Source organism: Dasypus novemcinctus, chromosome 23 (genome assembly GCF_030445035.2).
Source record: "Dasypus novemcinctus isolate mDasNov1 chromosome 23, mDasNov1.1.hap2, whole genome shotgun sequence".
Lineage (NCBI taxonomy): Eukaryota > Metazoa > Chordata > Mammalia > Cingulata > Dasypodidae > Dasypus > Dasypus novemcinctus.
In genome coordinates this window covers 15,187,065-15,206,315 of record NC_080695.1, presented here as the reverse complement: position 1 = coordinate 15,206,315, position 19,251 = coordinate 15,187,065, and the positions used below count along the sequence as shown (strand labels likewise).

The 19,251-nt window shown below is 46.7% G+C and overlaps 2 protein-coding genes across 4 annotated transcripts; both read right to left on the bottom strand.

Moving 5' to 3' along the window:
- Positions 1-12,179: 12,179 nt before the first annotated feature.
- Positions 12,180-14,634, bottom strand: MBLAC1 (metallo-beta-lactamase domain containing 1). The gene is made up of 2 exons (XM_004458348.5): positions 14,412-14,634; positions 12,180-14,136 (listed from the first exon to the last, which is right to left on the bottom strand). The coding sequence occupies exon 2, from the start codon at positions 14,118-14,120 to the stop codon at positions 13,329-13,331; it is 792 nt and encodes a 263-aa protein (XP_004458405.2). The 5' UTR covers positions 14,121-14,136; positions 14,412-14,634; the 3' UTR covers positions 12,180-13,328.
- A 121-nt stretch (positions 14,635-14,755) lies between these two features.
- On the bottom strand, positions 14,756-19,212 carry CNPY4 (canopy FGF signaling regulator 4). Of its 3 annotated transcripts, none has more exons than XM_023588735.2 (6): positions 18,963-19,212; positions 16,827-16,981; positions 16,632-16,728; positions 16,249-16,371; positions 15,617-15,734; positions 14,756-15,522 (listed from the first exon to the last, which is right to left on the bottom strand). In XM_023588735.2, the coding sequence occupies exons 1-6, from the start codon at positions 18,993-18,995 to the stop codon at positions 15,383-15,385; spliced, it is 666 nt and encodes a 221-aa protein (XP_023444503.1). In that variant the 5' UTR covers positions 18,996-19,212; the 3' UTR covers positions 14,756-15,382. The 3 variants fall into 3 exon arrangements, with proteins under 3 accessions (XP_023444503.1, XP_012380547.1, XP_023444504.1); XM_012525093.4 differs by having other exon boundaries at positions 16,827-16,953; positions 18,963-19,191; XM_023588736.3 differs by lacking the exon at positions 16,249-16,371 and having other exon boundaries at positions 15,247-15,522; positions 16,827-16,953; positions 18,963-19,192.
- Positions 19,213-19,251: the final 39 nt, after the last annotated feature.

Below are 19,251 nucleotides of genomic sequence, written 5' to 3'. Positions count from 1 at the left end.
TTGTAATAGGAAATGGATTTATGAATATCTCACCAAAAGCACGAGCAGCAAAAGAACTAATAGATAAATGGGACTTCCTCAAAATTAAAGCCTTCTGCACCTCAAAGGAGTTTGTCAAGAAAGTAAAAAGGGAGCCCACACAGTGGGAGAAAATATTTGGCAACCATATATCTGATAAGAAACTTATAACTTGCATATATAAAGAACTCCTATATCTTGAAAATAAAAAGATAAACAACCCATTTAAAAAATGGGAAAAAGACTTAAACAGACACTTCTCCGAAGAAGAAATACAAATGGCAAGAAAGCACATGAAAAAATGTTCCAAATCTCTAGCTATCAGGGAAATGCAAATCAAAACTACAATGAGATACCATCTTACACCCATAAGATTGGCAGCTATGAAAAAAACAGAAGAATACAAGTGCTGGAGAGGATGTGAAGGAAGGGGAACACTCATCCACTGCTGGTGGGAATGCAGAAGGATCCAACCATTCTGGAGGACAGTATGGCGGTTTCTCAAAAAACTAGCCATAGATTTGCCATATGACCCAGCAATACCACTGCTGGGTATATACCCAGCAGAACTGAAAACAAGAACACAAACCGATATATGTACACCAATGTTCATAGCAGCATTGTTCACTATTGCCAAAAGTTGGAATCAACCCAAATGCCCATCAACAGATGAGTGGATCAATAAAATGTGGTATATACACACAATGGAATACTACTCGGCTGTAAGAACAAACACACTACAAACACATGTGATAACATGGATGAATCTTGAGAACCTTATGTTGAGTGAAGCAACCCAGACATTGAAGGACAAATACTACATGACCTCAATGATATGAAATAAACAAGCTGCCCTAGATAGCAAGAGACTGAACGATAGGCTTATAGGAAATTGGAGGGTGGAGGAAGGATATGAGCCGATGTCTGCAGGGGTCGAATTTAAGACGAGATGGTGGTAAGTATGAACACAAAGAAGAGATAAAAGGGGGGCAAGGGGTTGCCTTTGCTTGGGGCTTTGCGGGTTTGAGGGTGGCTGGGGAGGGACGGATGGGTAACGTTGCCCAAAAGTGGGGGGAGGGAGGGGTAGCATACAAACCAGGAGAGGGTCAGGTGTTGGTGGAGAGTAAAATGCCGAGAAAATCATATCAAAATATAATAAAGAGGGTTACCTGTTTAGAATGCTCGGAGGGGAGGGTCTGATGCAGGACGGGCTCCTGGGGAATGTCTAAATGCTCATTCTGCCAGAGTGGGTGACACCATGGGGTAGAAACCCAAGTAGTGAGAGTGGGGGTGGACCCACATCCTGGGGAGGACTAATGCCATCAAATAGAGGGAACTGTATCCCTCGAGAGAAAGGGTGGCTCCCAGGGCATTGGGGCAGTTGAGTAAGTTAGGACCTGAACACTATTCCATCTATCTCTGGAAGTGGCTCCTTAGGAAACGGAGGTTGGCTATCACTGAGGACACCAAGGTGGAAGGGAAAATGGACGTTAAATGTGTGGAACCAAAGTAAATGGGGGGTAAGAGAGGAGTTTCTTGAGAGTACACAAGGATGGATATAAAACATGTAATATTACACTATAACATATAGGAGATGACAGACTGATAATGTAAACCATAATGTAAAACATAGGATAACTAAAAATGTAAAGAACTGTGTATCCTAAAGTATGCACCACAATGTAAGCACAGATGTCACCTTGTTAGAAAGCTAATGTCTCAGACTCTGTACATCACTTTAAGTAAATATGATATGAATAGGGCGTAAGAGTATCACTGTGGAAGGGAAAAGGTTTTCTGGTGGATGTGTGGGAGTGCTGTATATTATATATATACATTGCTGTGGTCTAGGACTCCTGTGAAGAAAAGCTGAATAATTAGGGGGGGGGGGGAAGAAAAAGATAGGATGTGGAATTTTTTCAAGTCAACATTCTTTATCTAAGTTCTTTATCTAACTTTATCCAAGTTCTTTATCTATCCTTTAAGCTCATCGCTATATGCCATTCCCTAGTAAGGGACCATGAAATTATATTGGGCTTCAAATTTCGGGGAGTTCTGGATCACAGAGTGTTTCAACAATGGCAATGGAGGGATACTGGTATGGGGTACCAATGACAGGTGATATATGGCTGACAGGGAGCTGTACAGAACATATGTCCAGGGTGCATGGTAATGTTTGGATATACTCATAGTGGCAACAATTAAAAACCACAGTAGGGGGGGTCCTGGGTTCCTGGCCAGTGGTGCTCTGTCGTGGTCCCTAGGGGAGCAGCGACAGTCTCCCAGGTACAGTGGCGGGGACCGGGAGGGAGTGAGGGTTCAACAGTGAGCCCCTGATGCTAATGACTATGCTTGTGAGCTGATAAACCCAAAATAAGAACAAGGCCTAGAACAACTTTGTGCCTGGGAATTTCCTCCTGTCAGCCTTCATGTTACTCAAATGTGGCCAGTCTCGAAGCCAAACTCAGCATGTAAATGCAATGCCTTCCCCCCAGCGTGGGACATGACACCCGGGGATGAGCCTCCCTGGCAACGAGGGACCACTATCAACTACCAACTGATGATGCAACTGGAAAATGACCTTATACGGAAGGTTCAATGCGGATCAGCAGAATATCCATGTCTACATAAAATACCATGACTTTAAAATGCTGTTTGACCTAAAGTAAGGGGGAAATGGAAAGGAGAAATGAGTTTATATGGCTACGAGTTTCTAAAAAAGAGTCTGGAGGCTGGCAGAAGGTTTGCCCTCATGCACAACTGAGCAGAGTCAGAGAGACAGATAAAGCAGATACAACCCCCAGATATTGGTTCCTTTGAGGGCTAAAGAGACCCACGGGAGTTATGGTCATGGCCGATGGGGTTAACTACCAGGGCAGATGGCCCCTCTTTGGAAATGGTGTTTATGTGTGATGAATCTGGACTCAGATGGGATCTCCCTTCATAAGACTTTCATGCCAATGTGCTGGAGGTGCAGTTAATGTTGGGGTTTAAGATATATTTAGGGGATTTGAATCTCTGGACTGACAGTGTGATAGCCAGATCCTGAGCCTCAACAGACTCCAGCACCTACAATCTGATTTATTGGACTTACCACACTCAGCTAAGATGGAGTTGAAGAAGGACAACCACCACACCATGGAGCCTAGAGTGATTACAACTGAAAATGGGAGGATTGCATCCAGCATCCAGGTGGAATCTGACCCTCCTCTTGACATAGAGGTGCAATGGACACAACCAATCCAATGTCCACATAGAAGAGGTGGCATTGGAATGGGAAAAGTGGACATAGTGGACGAAGGGTATGGGGAAAGGCAGGAAGAGATAAGAGGTGGAGGCGTCTTTGGGACATGGAGCTGCCCTGGATGGTACTAGGCAATCACCGGACATTGTAAATCCTCACAGGGCCCACTGGATGGAATGGAGGAGAGTATGGGCTATGATGTGAACCAATGTATATGAGGTGCAGAGGTGCCCAAAGATGTACTTACCAAATCCAATGGATGTGTCATGATGATGGGAACGAGTGTTGTTGGGGGGGGGGGGAGAGGGGGGGTGGGGGGATGGGGTTGAATGGGACCTCACATATATATTTTTAATGTAATATTATTACAAAGTCAATAAAAAAAATTAAAAAATAAAAAAATAAAAAAAAGAACAAAAATTTTAAAAAGACAAAAAACACATAAAAAGACAAAAAAAAAAAGAACAAAAGGAACCTTTTAATCTAGTCCTAGCTTTTGCTTTTCAACTTAAAAGGCAAAAGTATACATACACACATATATATATGTATTTTTTTTTGGACATATGGGGGATTGACCCCAGGACCTGTACATGGGAATCAGGTGCTCAGCCATTGAACTACAACTGCTCCCCATATATTTTTTTTTCAAAGATTGACTCATTTATTTATTCCCCCCATTATTTTGCACTTGCTGTCTGCTTTCTGTGTCCATTTGCTGTGTGTTCTTCCATGTCTGCTTGTCTTCTCTTTAGCGGCACCAGGAACTGATCCTGGGACCTTCCAGAGTTGAGAGAGAGGCATTCAATCTCTTGCACTACCTCAGTTCCCTGGTCTGCTGTGTCTCTGTGTCTCTCACCATCTCTCTTCTGTGTCTCTTTTTGTTGTGTCATCTTGCTGCACCAGCTTTCCACACGGGCCAGCTTGCCTTCACCAGGAGGCCCTAGGAATTGAACGCTGGATGTTCCATATGGTAGACAGGGGCCCAATCACTTGAGACACATCCACTTCCCCATATTTTTTTGAAACACGTAGAGCAAAACTCTCAGTTTTCAACTGCTCAGAAAATTATGTGTCCATGTTTTCCATTTTTCTGACTATCGTTGGCTTATGTTCATTTGTTCAGAAATACTGAGAATCTATTATGTGCCAGCACCTGCACAATGGGCAGGGGATACCATAGCAAGCAAATAAGTGTAGTGTCCACTCTCGTGGAGCTTCCAGTCCAGTAGGATAGTCACTCAGGAGTGAATATGCAGTCAAACAAATATAAATGGTAAACTATGATGTTAGGAAAAACAGCACCAGGTACTACGAAGGTGCCTCACAAATTACATTGACATGGTTTGGCGGGTCAGGGAAAAACTCTGAGGAAGTGATGTTTGTGTTGAGCTCTGAAGAGGCCACAGAGTTCACTGGGAAAAAGGGGAGGTGGGATTAGGGAGAAGAAGAATTTCAGGTAATGTAGGCAGCATACAAATGCCTTGCAGTGGGAAGTTGTGCAAAAAGTTTAAGGAGCTGGAAGAAGAGCAATTATTGGACCCAGAGAGCAAGAAGGGTGGGAAGTTGAGGAGAAAGGTCAGGTGAGGTAGAAAAAGAAAGGTTCTAAGGCCTTGGTTTTAAATATTTGGTCTTTCATGTTGTAGCAGTTTGATATGGTTATGAATTCCAAAACTAGATATTGGATTGTTTGTAATCTGATCTGTACCTGGGCCTGACTGAGTTATGGTTAGGGCTTTAATTGGACCTCGTCATTAGGTCGTTGAGTCCCCACCCCTTGGTGGATGGGCACTCACAGATAAAAGGCATGGCAAAGGACAGAGTTGGGGGCTTCTGATGTTGGAGCTTTGATGTTGGAGTTGGATGCTGAAGACTTAAGCTGGAGCCCTGGGAAGTCAGCACGCAGAGGAAAGAAAGCCAGGCCCAGGAAGAAAGGAACCTTGAACCAGAGAAAAGCAAGCCCCAGGAATGTAGAAACCCAGGAAGCCTGAATCTTCGCAGACGTCGGCAGCCATCTTGCTCCACCACGTGAAAACAGACTTTGGTGAGGGAAGTGACTTTGCTTTATAGCCTGGTGTCTGTAAGCTCCTACCCCAAATAAATTCCCTTTATAAAAAACAAGCAATTTCTGGTATTTTGCATCAGCACCCCATTGGCTGACTAATACACATGTAATAAGACACCACTGAAGAGTTTTAAGTAGGGGGAGCTGACTCTCATACTCAGATCTTAGGAGAGTTTTGATGATTTTGCTTCCAAGAATGATCTCTGGATTTGATGTGGGAAACCTTTATTCTACAATATTCTCCCCATCTTTATCCTTTGTGCCAGAATTCAGTATCTTTCCTTTACTTTTGTCCTAGAACAAGTTTTGAACCTCTCTCAGACTTTTAAGATGGTGCTTTATAATAGTTAGCTAAAGGCTGCCAAGGCGATATACAGGGGTACCTCGGTACTCATTGTTAATTGGTTCCAGGAAGCACGATGAGTACTAAAAACGACAAGTACCTGGAAGCAGATTTGGCTCAATGGATAGAGCATCTGCCTACCACATGGGATTTGGTTCAATGGATAGAGAATCTCCTGACCTGTGTGGTGAGCTGGACCATGTGCAGTGCCGATGTGCGCAAGGAGTGCCGTGCCATATAGGGGTGTCCCCTGCATAGCGGAGCCCCACACACAAGGAGTGCGTCCCATAAGGAGAGCAACCTGCGCAAAAAAGAAGTGCAGCCTGCCCAGGAGTGGGACCACATACAGAGAGCTGACACAGCCAGATGACGCATCAAAAAGAGACACAGGTTCCTGGTGCCACTGATAAGAATACAAGTGGACACAGAAGAACACACAGCGAATGGACACAGAAAGCAGACAACTGGGGGGGGGGGAGGAAGGGAGATAAATAAATAAATAAATAAATAAAATCTTGAAAAAGATAGTACCAAACAAATTTTTCTGATGAGTAATGTAAATAAATTTAATGCATTCCCAAACCAAAGACAATGCACATTTTTAAGGCAATATGTAAAAAGATAGGATTGTATATCATTACATGAGAAATAAACCTAAAAATTAATACTTAAACAAAAGAAAAATTTCACTTTACCTGTGCTGAGAAGAGTCCATGGCCTAATGAGACGGTGGTAGGAAAGTGGTCAGAAGGAGAGGCTACATGGAGTGTGGCTTGGAAGGAGGCTCCCCCTTCAATAGAACATTGGGCACTTGCACTTCAGGTGTTCTTTCACTTTTCTGTCTTTTTTTAACTTGCACCACAGGCTCTGACACACTCTTTTTCACCTTCACTAAAAACTTATCCAATGAGGACTGCTTCTGTCTTTTCAGAATTCCTCGAACATGTGAAATTATTTGGTCATTCAATAAATTCACATTTTTGTCAGAGCTTTGTCCAGATGGAACTTTCCACAAAGTTTTGAATGTCTGCCCGTTGTGCACACATTTCTTTTATCAAGGAACTGGGGGTATCCTCCCTTATCTCCTCCTCACCTGAAGAAATCTCTTCACCACCTCTTGTTGCTGTTTCTTCTGTAGTTCCTGCGGCGCGTCAGTGCTGAGCCCTTCATGATGTTCCTCCACTAACGCCTCAACATCAGCAGCATTGATTCCAAATCCGTAGATTGATCCAAAGATACAATATCCTGCGCAACTATACCCTCTGCACCTGAAGGCTTGGCGTCAGCCTCAAACCCTTCTGAGATTCTCCGAGTCACAGCTTCTGGCCACAAATTCTGGTCTGGTAATGCCTTTTCCTCTTTTGTGATGTAGGTTCTCCTCAGCATTTTTTTTTCCAAAAAACTTCAGTCTCATCATAGTTAAGGGAAGCGGACTTGGCCCAATGGATAGGGCGTCCGCCTACCATATGGGAGGTCTGTGGTTCAAACCCTGGGCCTCCTTGACCCGTGTGGAGCTGGCCCATGTGCAGTGCTGATGTGCGCAAGGAGTGCCGCGGTCACAGAAAACACACAGCGAATGGACACAGAAAACAGACAACTGGGCGGGGGGAGGATCAATAAATCTTAAAATAAAACAAAAAAAAATTGGCAGGGAATAAAACCCTCAGCCCCTACAGAGTCTGAATTCACTGTGGAATTCATCAGCAGCCTTTTTATTAGCATTTCTGCCTTGCCATGCCTCATGACACTATGGATGCTGATCCTCTGTTTAAAATTATCAAACCAGCAGTGGCTGGCCGTAAAAACTCCAACACTCTCATCACTCAGCTCCAGTTTATTTTTCAAAAGATGGGCATGCAACACTTTGGCTTTTTCATGTATCATGGCTTCTGATACACTGTGGCCCGCTAACTGCTTCTCCTTTACCCAAATTAATAACAGTTTTTCAACTTCCTCTGGTGTTCAGGAATGCTGCTTTGTTATTGCTTTAACTCCTTTCACAACACCAGTCTTTTTTTCAATCGATTCTTTATTCTTAATGATGGTTGGGACCATTTTTCTAGGCATACCATATTCCCTAGCAAGATCAGTAATATGAAAACTGCTCTCATATTTATCTATTTCTTTTTTTTGCCCAATGGTGGTGCACAGTAATTTTCTTTTCTGCTCAGTGCTTTCACTGCTCATTTTCTTAGGACCCATGATGAGAAAAAAAAAACTGCAGAAGTACACAAAATGACCAGAGAAGCTACCTAAAATAAGACCACAGTAGGATGTACACAGGGCAAGAACTACTGCATGACTAACACGTGACCCTTTGTTTCAGCTGGAAAGAGTAACAAGTCATGAGGCAACAGATACAAATTCTAGCTTGCACGTTGAGGACAAAATTTTTGCATCAAATTCATCGAGTTTCAAAGCAATAGAGTAGCAAGGCATGACTGTATCAGAAATAGGTTGGCTTTTACAATGGGGATTTATTAATTTATAAGCTTACAGTTCCAAGGCTGAGAAAAATGTCGAAATCAAGGCATCATCAGGTAAAGCTCTCTCTCCAAAGACATGGCTGCCAGTGATCCTGGATTCCTGTCACATGGCAAGGAACAGTGGAGGCATCTGTCAGTCTCTGCCTTCTCCTCCAGGCTCCATTGCTTTCGGCTTCTGGTTTCCTCTGGCTTTCTCTCTGCTCCTGTGGCTTTCTCGTGTGTGAGTTCCATTGATTTCAGCTTCTAGCTCTCATAGCTCTCTCTCTCTCTCAGCTTCTATAGGTTCCTCTCTGAGCTCCTGGGTCTTTTCTCTCTCTCTGTGGCTTTCTCTCTGTATTCATTCAGTTTATAAAGGACTCCACTAAGAGGATTAAGACGCACCTCGGGCTCGCCTTACTTAAGTAATTACTCAGATTCCCTTTACTGAATCTAATTAAAAGGTCGCACCTATAATAGGTTCACACCCACAAGAATGGATTAATTTAAGAACATAATTGGGAAACGGACTTTGGCCCAGTGGTTAGGGCGTCCGTCTACCACATGGGAGGTCCCCGGTTCAAGCCCCGGGCCTCCTTGACCCGTGTGCAGCTGGCCATGAGCAGTGCTGATGGCGCAAGGAGTGCCGTGCTACACAGGGGTGTCCCCCGCGTAGGGGAGCCCCACGCGCAAGGAGTGCACCCGTAAGGAGAGCCGCCCAGCGCGAAGGAGGGAGCAGCCTGCCGAGGAATGGCGCCGCCCACACTTCCCGTGCCGCCCACACTTCCCGTGCCGCTCACACTTCCCGTGCCGCTGACGACAACAGAAGCGGACAAAGAAACAAGACGCAGCAAAAAGACACAGAAAACAGACAACCGGGGGAGGGGAGGGGAATTAAATAAATAAAAATAAATCTTTAAAAAAAAAAAAAAAGAACATAATTATCTGGGGTCCTCAAAAGCTGCAAACTACCACAGGCAGGGGAACATTTATTATTTGGGTGAACTTCCTGAGAAGACTAAGACCTTGTTGCAACTGGCCAATACAAAAGAATGAGAACAGGAAGAACAAGTGATTGCCAAGATCCTAAAAGTGTGTGGGTTGGGGCCTAGAACCAGGCTTGTGGGATGGAGATGTTGCTGGAGGGTAAGTTACAGGGTCAAGTCAGTTGTTACTAATTATTAATGAAGCCTAGACAGAACTGCTGACACTTTATCTTATCAACTCCTTCTCTCTTAATTGGCGTTTTACCAATAATTCACCTTTGGATAGTGCTTTGTGGTAAAAAATTTTAAAAATCACTTTCACATACATACACTTTAGCATTTTAACTCCACAATGAGCTTACGAGGTAAGAAGGGCAAGTATTATAAAAGAAGAAATGGAGGCTCAACCACATTGTTATTTACCTGTGTTATTCTGTTGGTTGGTTACTAAGCCAAGACTAGAATCTGTGTTCTGGGCCCTCCAAAACCTTCAACTTAGCAGTTCTCAATCCTTCACAGTCACCCAACTTGCTCTTTGATTCCCCTATTTCTCAAGTCTTTCAAGTCTCTTACCCAAGCGAAACTTGAACCCACATGCATTTAGTTTCACCTTTCTCCCTCCTCTCCCTTCACTCCACATATCCTACCAGTCTCCAACGCTAGGAAAATACTTCCTCAGCAGAAATTCATCCAACGAAGCTGGACTTTCCAGTTTAGATGCATTGGCAGATTAACTCTCCTTCATCGTCATGAAGATCTTTGTTTTAGGATGATTGCTGGAGCTCTATGGTGACACAGAGGGGACACAGAGTTTTCAAGGAGCCTCCGTGTCTATAGAACCTGCAACACAGGAAAACAGTCCTAACCTCGTCTTACAGAAGATGTGTGGAAATGGAAACGCCTAGTCACTGCCAGTGGGAGTTTTTGTTACTATTATAAAAAGGCACCTTTTAAAAATTACATTTTTGTTTGTTGCTTGTATAAGAATCAATCTTATAGCCATAAGTGTTGTTTTGTTTGGTTCCAATGAATGTTCTGCTCAATACACACCACACCAGTTGGGATTTCCACTACGTGGCTGAGTTACAAGAAATAACAGTGGAAGAAGCAGATCAAGTGCCGACAAACAATATCATTATTGCCAATCCAAAGAAAACCATTTGTGTTTCCTCTTCTTTGAAAGCCAATTTGGTGAAAACCAGTCAGACTAATCAATTTATATAATTTACTGGTTTAACTGTTTATTTTTAGTACAATGTCCAATAAAAGGAGTAAACATGGGCATCATAATCTTGCCTCTGAATTTGAAGGGAAACCTTTTGTGTCTACATTTATGATGATGTTTGTGAAAATGTTTTGTTTTTTTTTTTTAAAGATTTATTTATTTAATTTCCCCCCCTCCCCTGGTTGTCTGTTCTTGGTGTCTATTTGCTGCGTCTTGTTTCTTTGTCCGCTTCTGTTGTCGTCAGCGGCACGGGAAGTGTGGGCGGCGCCATTCCTGGGCAGGCTGCTCTTTCTTTTCACGCTGGGCGGCTTTCCTCACGGGTGCACTCCTTGCGCGTGGGGCTCCCCCACGCGGGGGACACCCTTGCGTGGCACGGCACTCCTTGCGCGCATCAGCACTGCGCATGGGCCAGCTGCACACGGGTCAAGGAGGCCCGGGGTTTGAACCGCAGACCTCCCATGTGGTAGACGGACGCCCTAACCGCTGAGCCAAAGTCCGTTTCCCGTGAAAATGTTTTGTAAATATCTTCTATCATGTTACGGAAATTCTCTCCTATTCCTATTTACTAAATGTTTATGCTAAATGAATGTTGAATATTGTCAACCAATTTTTCTCCATCTATTAAGATATATTTTCATATATTCTAATATTTCAACATTTAAATATATTCTGACTTATCTTGTCATAGTTGTTTGGTATTTTATACAGTTGGGTTCAGTTTGGTAATAGTTTGTGATTTTAACATCTATATTCATTAGAGAAATGGCCTTGTAATTTTCTGTTCTCATACTGTCCTTGACTAGTTTTGATGCTGAGGTTTTGGCATCATGGAATTGATTGGGGAAGAGTCCTTCCCTTCTTCTATTCTCTTTCAGAGTTTGGATAAGACTGGGATGATTTATTCCTTGAAAGTGTGGAAGAATTTGGGCCAGCTTCAATGTTTTTTAAAATTATAGAACTGCTTAGGGAAACGGACTTGGCTCAGTGGTTAGGGCGTTCGTCTACCACGCGGGAGGTCCGCGGTTCAAACCCCGGGCCTCCTTGACATGTGTGGAGCTGGCCCATGAGCAGTGCTGATGCGCACAAGGAGTGCCGTGCCATGCAGGGGTGTCCCCCGCGTAGGGGAGCCCCACGCGCAAGGAGTGCGCCCCGTAAGGAGAGCCGCCCAGCGCGAAAGAAAGTGCAGCCTGCCCAGGAATGGCGCCGCCCATACTTCCCGTGCCGCTGACGACAACAAGACGCAGCAAACTCAGAGAACAGACAACCGGGGGAGAGGGGGGAATTAAATAAATAAATAAATCTTTAAAAAAAAAAAAAAAGAACTGCTTAGTCTTTCTCTTTCTTCTTGAGATACTTTTTGTTGTTGTTGTTTCATTTTACTTTTTTTTCCTTTATTTTTTTATTTTTGAGTTACTTTTTAAAAGTCATAGTTGCTGGAAATTTTAACATTCCATCCAAGTTTCAAAGGTATTACCACAGAGTTATTCGGTTTTTAAATTAGAGAAGTTGTAGGTTAACACAAAGATTACACATAAGATACAGAGTTCCCGTATGTGGCTGGTTGCTCAGTTGGTTAGAGCATGGTCCTAATATCACCAAGGTCTTAGGCCCAACACTATTCCTTTAATAGCCATAAAAAACTTAAAAGATCTTTTTAAAATTGAGATCAAGTTCAATGTTATGCTGCTACCATCTCTATCCAGTTCCAAAACATTTTCATCACACCAAACATAAATAATATACCCATTAAGCAGTTGCTCCCCAATCCCCACTGCCCCCAGCCCATGGAAAATGACGGCAAGGAATCAGTACAGATATAAAAGAAAAGTCTGGGGGGGGGGGGGGGCGAAAGAAGAGTCTGTAATCAGAGAGAAAATCATTTAGGGATTTTTTTAAGCAAATGAATAAACTTGAGATTCTTTATATTCTAAAAAGAAATTAAAAGTGGAAAAGGATGATTTAATGATGAAGGAAATGATAGGAGGGGTAAATCAAAGGATTCCTGAATGGACATGAGACAGCACAAGCAAGGGACCACTTCTTTTCTAAAGGTGAGACTGGGTGCAGGTGTTGACCAGTTTCCTGGTAAGGTGGCTAGAAGTGCAGATAGCTGGGAACCGTGGTGTTTGCTATCTCCATGACATAAGAAGTGCTGCCCCCTTCTGGGAGTGAGCAGGGAGTGATTTGGTCTGACTGAAAGAGCTGCCTTAGGTAAAGGGAAAAGGGGCTGCTGGAAATGAATAAGAACTGCCCAGCAGCATTTAAGATCTAGCTGGAACTGGAGAAGATGAACTTTTAGCATCACCAATTCATGCACTTTCACTAAGGTAGATTGCAACAACTACCAAAAAGAAAAGGCCACAGATTCCTTGCAGCTCCATTTCCTCATCCTTTGAACCTGAGGTGGCCTTTGACTCACTGACTCCTTTTGACCAATAATAAAATGTATAAGTGACATGGTGCATGCTCAAGTGGCCTTGCAGCATCTGCTCTAGCACTAGAAACATTTCTGCTACCATATGAACAATTTCTCAGTTGGAGATTGAAACATGTGGAGGAGACTCCAGCCATCCTAGCCATTCCAGCTGAGACATTATATGCCAGACCATTCCAGCCAGACCACGCAGCTACAGCTGACCACATTTGCCTTATTACACTACCAATGTTTCACATTGACATTGGGGCAGTGTAACTTTCAATGCGGTTTCTTTTTATTTTGGCCGACCCACAAGAACATTATCAGAGAGGCACCAAGAGGTCCCATGCAGGGTTGAGCCAACCCCTGGTTCCTCCTTCAGTTGCAGAGACAAGCAGAGTGACATTGGTGATGGCAGTGACAAACGGGGTGCTCTGTCCTCACTAGAAAACTCGCCTTTTGAAAGGGTTGTAAACCACCTCCCTTGATCACAGACACCAGCTCCTTGGCTTGGAGGTTTCCCAGACAAAAGTCCAGCTCCCTCCTGGTGCTAACTGGAGTGGCGCGGCCTCCTAGTCCACTGCGGGTTCTTGCTGCCTTTGGTCCAAACCCTTCTTCTCTGGCTGTGAGACTTCCCTGAGTACTCTAAACGGGGCCCCGTGACCAGGCACAACCAAGTCGGCAGCGCCTAGGACCCTCTTCCGGCTCCGCTCCTGGGCCACCGGATCCTCGCTCAGCGCCTGCCAGGAGTCCTCGTCCCCATCGCGCTCAAACACGTCACCCGCCACCACCACGGTGCCCAGGGCCGTGCCCGCCACCACCAAGCTCACGTCCCGCTGGCCCCCATGGCCTGGCGTGGCCCACACCTCGAGCCCGGGACCCAGCCGCAGGGGGCACTCCTCATTCAGCCCGTGGGGGAGATAGTGGCCCCCGGGGAGGCAGAAGTCGTGCGAGACCAGCAGAGCAGCCCCGGGGAACAGTCCCAGGTTCCCGATGTGATCCGAGTGCCCATGGGTCCCCACCACCAGAGTCACGTCTCCTGGGGCCACGCCCTGCCCCGCTAGGGCCCCAAGGAGCGCCTCCTGAGCCCAGGGACCCCCGGTGTCCACGAGGATGGGGCCACGGGCCGCCTCCTCCAGGGAGGTCTTGGCTCCGCCGCCCGAGGGCGGGGGATGTCGGTGGCCAGACGTCGGGCTCCAGGCCTGTGGCAGGACCAGGGTCACGGAGCCGTCGGCGCGCACAGCGTTGTCGCCGCCCTCGGGCTCTGCGTAACCCCGCAGCAGAACCACCACGGAGTAGGGGTCGCCAGGCACCAGCAGAGGGGGCTCCCCGCGCAGCGGCTCAGTCCGCACAAGGCTGCTCATAGCCGCAGAGGTCGGGCTGGGGGCGAAGAAGTGTGACTGTAAGCGGCTGTCAGTGCCTCCACTTCCCCCGCACGCCTGGCTCTTATCTCAACCCAAATGGCATCTTCCTGCCTGTTTTACGTCACCCCCACGTAGCCGTAAGTTAGTATCGCCCTAAACGCCCGAAGATGGAATTTCCCAAATGCCCCTTCTCTCCGCGTCTTCGGCCCCCGTCCCGCCAATTTCCTGTTGAAAGCCCCCACCCATGATCCACCAAAGGCTACCCTCACTCTACCCATAGCCAGTATCTACTTTGGCTCGAGTTTGATCGCCTCTCTTAGGTCTTGCCTTCGGGACAGTACAGAAATCGGAAAGACGCGCGGGATTTTGTCCTCTGCGAGCCTCCGTACACCCAAGTATGGTGGCCGAAGAGACGCTACCCGCGGATCCTTAAATCCGACGAGTCTCCAAAGCTGTAGAGGCGGAGACTGCACAGACCCAGCACTAAGCCGGTTCTCCGCGATCCCCGACAGCCTCCCTGGGATACATAATTACCAAGCATTATTAGCATCTGTGAGGACGGCGACCCCAGAGGGGCCGGCTATAATGCGTGCACGGCAGTGAGCGGAGGGGTTATTTGAAACTTTGGGCCCAGGTGATATTAAAAAGTTTAATAGTGATATAGAAAATTTGGCACCTGTGAAATTATATGGTGGGTACTCGGTGAAATTAATATGAAGTAGCCGAGTATCCACCCTGCCTGATTGATCATCATCATCCCATCCCTATCCATTGTCCCCATCTCGTTCACTGTTCGCTCGCTCGCAACCTCCTGGAAGCAGACAGTTTGAAGGGGTCGTAAAGGCTGTCCATTCTGGCCTCTTCCTTGCACCGATCTAAAAACTAAAACCTAGAAAGTCAAAGTAACTTTCCCACGGCCCACAGCCCCAAAGCCACCGCTGACCCCTAGGGGTAGTAGAGCTAATTAAAGTGTAAAGCCCTCCATCACCACATACGTCTCCCAATTAAGGGGCTGGATGGCAGGCAGAGAGGGCTTGTCTGTTGGGGCAGGACTTCTGTCTGCTCCACCTATCCTCTCTCCATAGCTATACCATGCTGCACCACCAGGATGCTGGCTGGGACCAGATGGAAAAGAACTGCCACAAAGTCTGGGGTGGGGTCACACACAAACACACACCCTTAAAGCTGTGGGGCAGAGAGAGCTCAGATATCAGGGTTCTTCTCCATGACCCCTGCCTCTCCTGGGAACTCAAAGGCAAGCATCAAAGATCTTCTGGATCATGGTTGAGGTGGGCTGGTGGATTTTTTATCTCTTCCTCCTCCTCCTGTTCCTCCTCCTCTTCTGTCTTCTCTTGCCCATCTGTGATCTTCTCCTTCTCTGTCCAAGTTTCCTGTAGACATGCTAGATTGGGTGAGAGAGATTTTAGATAGATATTGGTCTTGGGAGTAGGGGAGGTTTGGGGCAGGTATGAAAGGGGCCCAACCTACACACTTACCAGTTTCTGTAGCTGACAGCACATGACCTTCACATAGAAAATGCTGTAGGGGCTGTTCCTGGTGATGGAAGTACCAATCTCCCACAATATCTTCAAACTCCTCCAGCATGGTCTCACACTGGCCAAGAGAAAGCAAAGGCCAGAAGGGTGTCTGTTCTGCTGGGCCTTGGAAACCCTTCTCTCTGATCTCTACTCCTTGTCTCCCCTTCCCTACCTGACTGACCTTGGAGGCAGCCTGGAGGTTAAGCTTGGTTTACTAGATGTGATCCTCCTTCATTGAACAAACATCTACTAATACCTATTTTGTGCCAAGTAGGTTACATATTAAACTTCTTTGAGTCTCAGTTCCTTGCCTATGAAGTGGGAAATGGAAATAGTACCCACCACATCAGGCTGCTTGTGGTCCTGACTTGGGCACATGCCAAGTGCTCAATAAGCAGTAGCAGTTATTATTAGCCTCCTCTGCTACCACTTCTTGACATGCTCCAGGGCCACATCAATTGATGGCACAGTCCTCACTCTTACCACTTCCACCCCCTTCTCCCTGCTGAGAGGTGGACATCCCCTACAGTCAAATCCTAGGGACCCAGCTCCCCTCTCAGGTCCCCTTGCAATATAGTATCCTATCCTACCTGCTTCTTGAGGAATGTGACCTCCACACTGGGCTCGTCCCACAGCTCCAGGGGGATCCCCAGATCCACCTTCACTCCTTTCTGTACCAGGCCCTTCAGGGTTGCCATGGTCTGACTCTGACCCTGAGAGATGAGGAATTTGGGATTAGCCCAGCCCACTGGCCACCTCTTCCTTCCCTTTCACTGCCTCATCAGCTTTTCACCTACTGGAAACTCAGGGGTAAGTTCCATGAAGGTGAAATGTGGGAGTCTCATGAGGAAGAGGGTATAATCTGGAACTGGGGAAAGTTAGGCAGACATCTTTTGAGGACTTCAGGGGATAAAAGTCACTGTTTCTGAGAAGTAGCATCCCCAGTCACGGCTGCCCCAGTACAGAGTCTGACCTTGGCATATCTCAGTGAGCCCTTGCGCTCAGCGTGAACGCTGTAATCCAGGATCCGCTCACATAAATTCTCCAAGGCCTCTTCTAGCCTTGTCTCCCTGTGGGAAGAGGGGAAACAAAGACTCCCTAGATGCTGCAGTTGTTCCCAGGGCTCTTTCAGGGCTTGGGAGGTGGAGGAGCACCAAGAGAGACTCACGAAACACTGTAAGGGACATGTCTCTTCCTCTTGCCTGTGTCTAGCACCTGCCCCAGCTCCAGCACCTCTCGAGACCGGCCAGTGCGACTCAGCTCCTCCTGTAGCTCCAGGCTCAGCAGCTTACAGACTGGTGGAGAGGAGAGATGTCTGAGGGGCTGGGAAAGACAAACACAGTGGCATGCTGCAGAGGACCAAAGGCAGCACAGCGCGATGGTTGCAAGAGCAGGTTCTGGAGGCAGAATGACTGGGGTGAGTAGGATTCTGGCTCACCCACTTTGTAGCTGTGTTAACAATCTCACTGTTCCCCTGTTTCTTCATTTTAAAAATAAAGATAACAAAAGTACCTTCCTCATAGTGGCGTGGTGAGGATTAAATAAGTCAGTACATGTAAAGCCCCTAGAATAGTGCCTGGCACAGAATGAGCACTCTCTTAAGTGTTTGCTGTTAATCTGCAGTTATTTACTGAGTTCCTTCTGTATGCACACTAGCAATATATAGAGCAATAAGACCCACAATATCTATCCATGAGACACTGCCAGTGTAGTGGGACAAACAGATGATGATAATATGGTGTAATGGGCCCGACACTAAGGGTTCAGACTAAGAGACTTACTCTCATTAGGAAATGTAAAATTCATTCAATGGTCCTTTACTGACCTCCTATTAGCCTGCAGTTTCCTTAAGGGTGAGATCTGCTCCACTACTGTCTTTCCAGCACCTACCATGTGACCCAGCACATGGGGGGCCCAAGAAAGGGGCCTATACAGAAGTGAAAAGTAAATGAAACACTGTGATAAGGGACAAAAATGCCTAAAATGTGCTAGGTACCATGCTAGGACATGGAGACAAAAACTTCCCCTTTATCTCAAGGAGCTGGTGGGACATGACAGATAAGAAGGAATGCTTCCAAGGGAAGTGACACTTTAACTGGGTCTTGAAAAATAGATAGGAGTTTGCCAGATACAGAGGGGAAAGAGTCGCTCCAGACAGGGGGAAAGCAGTGTGCAGAGACAGGTGTGAGAAAAGAGGCTCACTCAGTGACGGGTGTGGCTGAAGCAAGGGGCACTTTAGGGATGGGGTAGGAGGATGGAAATGCAAGAAAGGTTGGGGGCAAACAGCAAAGAGACTTATACGTTACGCTAAGAACGTTGGCTGTATTCTGATCACAGTAAGGGACCTGCAGAGGTGCCAAAGCAAGGACTGACATGATGAGATCTGTGTTTAAAAAGACTGATGGAGGTGCGGGAGAAGCATGGGGGGACAGAAGTGAAAGAAGAGAGCTGAGGACCAAGGCCTGAGGGACACTCATATTTGAATGCAGTGTGGGGAGAAGGTGAGAAAAAGGATCCAGGGAAGAAATTAAAGTCAGGATGGCAACAAATTAGGAAACCAAGGAAGGCACTCAATTATCCAGCTCTGGAATGCCCCCGCCCAGCTTGGCCCTCACTCAGACAGCCACAGAAGATGCTGCTTGCTATATAGTACACACCCTCTGCAAAGTCTCCCACTGATGTGGTACTTCTCTTGTTTATGAGCTTCAAGGGCGGAGTTACTCCCCTCCAAATTCCCTGTGGGGAGAGGGGTGGACATGGGAGCCTGTAATTTAGAAGCATCTCTGCTGAGATCGGGTAGAGGGCGTCCACAAAGTATGGGCCTCACACCGAGCTCCTGCAGGTCCTCCCGACCTACGGCTGGCGACTCACACAACAGGAAGATGCTCCGTGGAGTGGGCAGACCTGGCAGATAGTTCCAGAGCTACAAACTATGGGGGCCCAAGCCAGCGAGATAAGCGAACTCCCTCTGGTTGTCTTCTGGGAATTGTAGTACCTTAGTTTGAGGGCAGCATTATGCTTTCCCTTCCTTGACCTCAGGTTCCACGAGAACCTCCCAGAGGCTTTCAAGGAGGTCGAGTGCCCCACCCATCACAGTCCATTTGGTCTTGTCAGTTCTTGTTTTAACACCTCCGCAGGCCTCTTAACTGTGCTCAGAAATCACACATTGATTTTAGCTTAGCATACGGCCCTCTTTGCCCCAACTTTTCTTACCTTCCCATCCACACTCCCTCAACCCCTATGTGCCCCTAGCCGAGGGAGGTGGAGCAGGGGGCTGCGGACAGGGGCTATCTGCTTTAGATACCTTCGCATTTGCTGGGCAAGCGCTCTGTGGCATCGTCTTCCTCCTTTGGCGTCCCAGCCCAAGCCCCGAACACGGCCAAAATGAAGAGCAACTCTCCCAACCGCACAGGTCCCATGGCAAAGCGCGGTCCTCAAACTACCACCCACCTATTGCCAACACTACTCCGGCAAGGCACGGGGCCCTTTAAGTTCAGAGGCGGTGTGCGGAAGCCTTAAATCCAGCCTGGCATCAGAAGCGCGTGCGCAGTGACAACCCCAAGGGGGCGGGACTTCCGGCTCCTCCGCTTCGC

Bases quoted from the DNA above. Each gene is read 5' to 3' on its own strand.
- MBLAC1 (XM_004458348.5), bottom strand. From the start codon at position 14,120: ATGAGCAGCCTTGTGCGGACTGAGCCGCTGCGCGGGGAGCCCCCTCTG.
- CNPY4 (XM_012525093.4), bottom strand. From the start codon at position 19,077: ATGGGACCTGTGCGGTTGGGAGAGTTGCTCTTCATTTTGGCCGTGTTC. The intron at 15,735-16,248 runs GTAGGATAGGAT...TCTCTTGGCCAG, and splicing joins TCACATTCCTCAAGAAGCAG to TGTGAGACCATGCTGGAGGA. The intron at 15,523-15,616 runs GTAAGTGTGTAG...CACCCAATCTAG, and splicing joins GCTGTCAGCTACAGAAACTG to CATGTCTACAGGAAACTTGG.